We start from the raw sequence: 6,011 nt of genomic DNA, 5'->3' as shown, positions 1-6,011 counted from the left end.
TCAAATCCTTATCCTCTTGCTCAAGTGGCAGGGAGTGATGCCTTCTAAGCAAAATCTTGGTGGTGAGATAGGAGAGGGTTTAATGTTTGAATTTGAATTCTCACAAATTTGTGTAAGTGGCACCCGCTCGTTCAATGTTATAAAAAAGAAATAAAAGATGACAAGATACTAAAACTATCCAACATTTCAATATATTGTATGATTTCAGATAAACTCATATGAGGATAAAATTTATTCATATGAAACCTTCCAGGTAAGATGAACTTTATTACAACATGGATACTACCAATGGTCATGAAAAACCACACTCCATTGCTTCCAATGGTTTATTCTAGGCATTACTATTTATATATGGCCTCTGGCATTTCAAGTAAAGTTGATTGGGTAGACTGGTTGCATATTTGGGTAAAACAGTCCAAAGTTTTGTTCAATTCCCGATGATTTCAGATTCTCATTGAACATCTCGAATATGTAAGCCTCTATAGCCTTTCCAGATCTCCTTGGAGTCCCTTGACCAACATGATTGATCAAATTCTGATTATATGTCTTTGCATTGTTGATGGTTGCTGCAGTACCACCAGCTGATGGCCAACCGCTCTCTGACACCACTATCGCCACATTAGACCCTCCGACCTTCTCCAATGCCGCATAAATTGCATCAACTATAGCATCAAAGAGGTTCTGATATTTATATTGTCCATCTGTCACTACAGTCCCCGGGGAAGTAAACAAGGCATATTCAATGTTGATTTGGTTCGGGTTATTCACATAACTGAAGTAGGGGTATACATTTACCAGGAGTGGTGCTCCATTACTAGCCAAAAATTGAACTATTGGACTCAAATATGTCATTGCAGCAGAAGAGAATGCCCCTTGTGAGGGAGGAAATGATTTCCCAAGGACTGAAGTGGCGACTGCAGTTGAGACTTTTATTTGGTTTTGTAGGCCAGCGGAGGAAAGAGCTGAATAGATGTTTCTCATGGCAGGGAGCACATATTGGGCTTCAGCTCCAGGAATCACTTCATTTCCAACTGCGATGTATTTAAATGAAACACCAGAAGAATAGGCCTTCACATTTTGCTGGACCCAATTGTTAGCTGCTGAAGGGCTAGAAGCCAATGATTGGAGACGAGTATTTGGGACATCCAAGATGAGTTGGATGTTGGAACCCTTGAGGGCCTGGAGAGCAGCTTGGTTTGGATCATAAAGCCTCATTGCGTTGATATTTTTAGATTTATAGAGGTTCACCACAGCACTTGGTTGGGGCAGATTGTTTCCATTCATTCCATAACACACACCAATGGATTTCACCCCTGAAATAATACAAGTTAGAATTCTAATTTCTTATGTGTTTGGAACGCAAAGAAGACAAAATTTCAGGAGTAACTGCTCAAAGAAAGCAGCAGGTGTGGTGTAGGCCAAAAGAAAATTAGAAAAAATAGTTCTCGTTCTCATTCAATGACCAATGCGTTTTTCAGTGGGCTCCACCGAAATCTTCTCATTTTCCATTGAAAAAAATCACACGCTTGGACTTCTTATAAAAACCAAGCAAACAAAGTGACAAAAAAAATTAAATAGCTACGAGAAAGACAATCACGGATATGCTTAGCAAAAGGAGGCGGGAGGTGTGTAGGATGGATGGGTTGGTCCGGGTCTCGGACACCGGAGTCCAAGCTAGACTTCAAGTCTACACCACCCCTTCCCTACCCAAGCCTTAGTTTCTTTCTAATTTTCAAACATGATCTGTTCCAACAGAATTAGTATGCAAAAGAGCCGGCCTAACATTTGGACAAGTTAAAGTTCGAGTTTATTTAATAAAGACATGAGAAAAGTTCAAGCTGTATTTTGAGCGAGCCACAATAAATAAACAAGACAATACCGTCAGGACCGGTCCTGATATTTTTTAGGCCTGGGGCCAAATAAAAAAAAAAAATTATTAAAAATTGATATATTTTAAATATTAATTATTCATAGTAGATTGAAAGAGGAGGATTGAAGAGATTTACTTGATTTTTTGACGGATTTTGATCTGATTTTTGACGTCCAAAATAAGGAAGAATCATCGATGGACAGCAGAATAGGATGAAAAGATCGGAGATGGAGGAGGAGGCGGGGGAGAGGAGCTACAAATTGTGAGAGGAAGAAGACGTTTGATTTATCCAAAAAAGCCGTCGGAATGCTGGGACTTGGGAGAGAAAAAAGGCGTTTGGTTTACCCAGACAAAAAAAAAAAATAGGGGCCTGGGGTGGTCGCCCGCTTTGACCCGCCCCAGGGCCGGCCGTGAATACCGTACACCTTGCAAAAGCAAGTATAGGTTCAGGCTCAACTAATGAATCAGCAAATTTAAGTGTCTCATAGGCCAAATCTTAACATGTAGGAGAAGATGGCATGAGCTCAACCAAGACCGGACAACTCATTAGGATAGCACGAGTTACCGAGGTCCGAACTCTAGATCTCTTATCAGTGGGGAGAGGGATGCCAACCAACTGAGCTAAGCCTAGTTGATCCACAATGCATGCCTACTCTCATAAGACAAGCAATAAATTGTGCTATGTCATGCACTGATCTTGAGGTTCCTCGGTACGCTATGGACCATCCATTTGTTTTGATTGATGGTCAAATTGCAAATTTTGGGATTACAGACGCGCATGCCTGCACCAACACAAACACTCAGACACACACCAGAGAGAGAGAGAGAGAGAGAGAGAGAGAGAGAGTACCTGTTGGGATTGCTACGAGGAGTCCAATGAGTAATGCAACGGCAGCCCTGGATACTTTGCTTCGGTTTGCCATGGAGAATAATTCTAATAGAGATTTATCTCTAGATTGCCTTGATATATGCATGTGCTCTTCACCTCCTTATATAGAGGTTGTGGGACTAGTTCTACTGCCTTTGGTCTATATCTTCTTGGAAATTTTATCCCCAAACAGGACTGGCGTGATCATGGTATGTGGCGATTGGGTCAAGATCCACCACCAACCTGTCCACCTAATTGAATGGCTGATTTTGATGTGCCCTAAATATTTCTGTTGGGAACTAAATCATATTTCGTGTGGAATTGTCTTACTTCGTGTTCTCACAATTCTTCGTTCATGTGGAAGATCTAAGATTTTGAGTTGTTTTATTCTGAGGACTAACTTTGTCTCCTACTGCATCCTTTTCTCGTTCATGGTCCACATGCTGGACGAATACAATTCGCTATACCAAGTTCTTACCTAGCTAGGATTATAAATAACTCAAATTCAATATTTACAATGTATACTTGTAACTTATAAAAATCTCAAAGTCGCTCATTGGATATAAGATCATTGTTATACGTGCAATGACGGGATTGGCAACGCATGCAGACAAAATGGGCGCAATTCTAGTTCACAAGTTACATGCAACCAAATTCACACGAAAAACGAGCGTGTGAGAGAGATTTGTGTCATCGTGCTTTCTGGAATATAAATTTGTGTCAAAATAGACGAGCGCATTAACTATGCATTTTCCGAGGATATGATTGAATATGGAACATTGCCGCCACAAGCGGGCAAGTTCATTGTACATTGAATTTTTCTTCCACATCCCCTGCTTGACCTGTTGCGTATACGCACGCGCCAAGATATTGATGCGGCAGCCCGAGGCGGACGTTCGCTGAAGTACTTTTCAAGGGGGAAGCTGATTTTTCGACTTCAGAATTTGGAAATTTACCTTCAACAATCACACCCAGACTTGATCCTCGGGGAGAAATTTTCCAAGCCATAGTATCCCATCTAGATGCTGAAGATGACCAAAGTAATATCAAAATTTACTCAGAAGCTCATGTGGCATCATATTTCTCTCAAGTAAATGCATGCTCAAGCTTTGCCTAGATATAATTTTGAGTGAAAAAAAAATAAAAACACAAGTGTTCATGAACCGCTCATGATTCCAGAGATTGTCATTGCGATATCCATCTCTTAACTCCTGACTCGGCCCCGACTTGATTGAGTCGGTCAAGTCAACCCAACAGTGAGACTTATAGGCTGGTGATCAAGCATGAACCAAGTAGCAAGATCTCATGGCCAAATTGGGAGGTAGAGGCTTAGCCATGCATATTGGCCTAGTGTGATTTTTGGGAGGATTCTGTTAGAATTTGATACCTCGAGATTCGATCTATATTAAGCCTACGGTGAGGTCCGCGATGATGAACGAAGTCCAACGAGCTAAAGATCACCTCAAACGGAGTCCGGATGAAAGAGATACATCCGATTGAAATCGGTGCGAAGTCCAGGGTGATGGAGGACCGACGGTAGCTGGCGGCGGGCCGGCAGAGCAGCAATGGCGCGGCCGCGCGTGGCTCAGGTGCGGAAGCATGCGGCCCATCTGTGAGAGCGTGGCCCAGCTCGGGCATGAGATTGCGGCCCAGGCCCGAGCTACGCGCGCGAGGCGCGGCCTCGGTGTTGGATGTATGCCCTAGAAGCCAATGTTGCCTGACATATTTCATATCTTTAGGACATGATTTTATACTTATTGGGTAGTTATATTATCATTCATGTCTATATGTCTATGAATCATCCAAGGGATTAACAAGATAATGACACATACTCTTAAAGAGTTGAGAATTTGAGGCATATGTCATTAATGGTTGATTCCTAAATTACTCCGGTCATAAGATCATCATAGAGATGGTGATTGATCCTGATAGACCAGTGCACGGATCGTTTTCTTCAGACAAATGAGTCTACAGTGTAGAGACACTGGAACGAGAGTGCCGGTGGTTGTTAGAGAACAACTAGCACTGAGCGTGACCAACATGAAAAGTCACATGAATGTTTGCTTACTCGTTAGTAACTTTCTCGATGCTGCAGTTGTATGACTGGTCCTTTGACCTGAGATGATACTACTACTCACAGTGAGGCTGCTGGAGTTTGACTGACATATTAATATAGGTCTCAAGGAGTCCTTGTAGTGGATGTTGGCGACAGTTGGTCCACTGTAGGAGTGGGATGTGCTTCAAGATGGGATCTATCGACTCTAGCAAAAGGGAGTAGTCCTATGAGATTTAAGAGACTGAGTCCTTAAGTCTATGGCCATAGCAGTGTGATTGATGAAAAAGAGTTTTTATAGAATCATATATGGACTTAACCTGATTGAATCTATCATATGACCGATGTTGAAGTTTGACGATTTATCCATGACCTGCCATCTAGTCGGGACTCATGATAGAGAGACTGAATCATACATTAACTACACCTAGAGGTTCATTTTAGTTCTACTGAGTTGCCAGTACATACTGCTAGGTGTCACTAGTGAATTGTGAGAGCTCACTAGAGTTGTTTTGGATCAACAATCCTTATTGAGTTAGAGTGAAATTATTCCGATCCATTGAAAAGAGTTTCAATGATACGATGATAGAGATCATTGTATATCTCACTACCAGATAGAATTGAACCTATGAGGTCACACAACAAAGAAATTAGGCCTGAAATAAATAATTGAGTTGCTAATATATACATCTCATTCTGGTACTATATTCATGCAAAATTTATACTAGTAAAGTGTAGATCAATATAAATATCAATTTTCTTATTGCTAATATCCCATCATTCATACTGAAACAAGAATATCAAATTATTAGATCCATACTTCAGTTCTATGATATCTATCAATACACCAAGATATTCAATTTTCTCTTCTTCTTCATATCCTATCGTAGCAATCTCACTATTCTAGGTCTGTCTTTACATCTCAAGCTCTCTTATTTGAAATCTCATTCCTTCAATGATACAACAAGCATAGTGATTAACCCTTCGATCGGGATCATATGCTAAATTGTACAACTTATTGATCGCACCCTCTTCTTTATTGAAATGTTTGGATTTCATCTACAACATAACATAAAAAATTATGTGAGTTCAAATAATTAATTTTATAATTATTAAAATATAATATAATATTAGTAAAACTTACATGGTCTTCAAATCATTTTATAAATTTTTTCCTATGTCGATCATCAATATCTGTATTATTCTCATTGGGTAGTATA

General features: G+C 40.4%; 1 protein-coding gene across 1 annotated transcript; it reads right to left on the bottom strand.

The window, feature by feature from the left end:
• Positions 1 to 202: 202 nt before the first annotated feature.
• LOC105045344 (glucan endo-1,3-beta-glucosidase) lies at positions 203 to 2,909 on the bottom strand. Its single transcript, XM_073257898.1, has 2 exons — positions 2,721 to 2,909; positions 203 to 1,313 (listed from the first exon to the last, which is right to left on the bottom strand). The coding sequence occupies exons 1-2, from the start codon at positions 2,842 to 2,844 to the stop codon at positions 367 to 369; spliced, it is 1,071 nt and encodes a 356-aa protein (XP_073113999.1). The 5' UTR covers positions 2,845 to 2,909; the 3' UTR covers positions 203 to 366.
• Between the last annotated feature and the right edge of the window lie 3,102 nt (positions 2,910 to 6,011).

This window comes from Elaeis guineensis, chromosome 5 (genome assembly GCF_000442705.2).
Source record: "Elaeis guineensis isolate ETL-2024a chromosome 5, EG11, whole genome shotgun sequence".
NCBI lineage: Eukaryota > Viridiplantae > Streptophyta > Magnoliopsida > Arecales > Arecaceae > Elaeis > Elaeis guineensis.
The sequence above is the reverse complement of the archived record's forward strand: the minus strand, read 5'-3'. Positions and strand labels throughout refer to the sequence as shown.

Excerpts from the sequence above, each read along its gene's own strand:
- LOC105045344 (XM_073257898.1), bottom strand. The coding sequence starts at position 2,844 with ATGCATATATCAAGGCAATCTAGAGATAAATCTCTATTAGAATTATTC. Across the intron at positions 1,314-2,720 it reads CCTCGTAGCAATCCCAACAG|GGGTGAAATCCATTGGTGTG; the intron begins GTACTCTCTCTC and ends GTATTATTTCAG.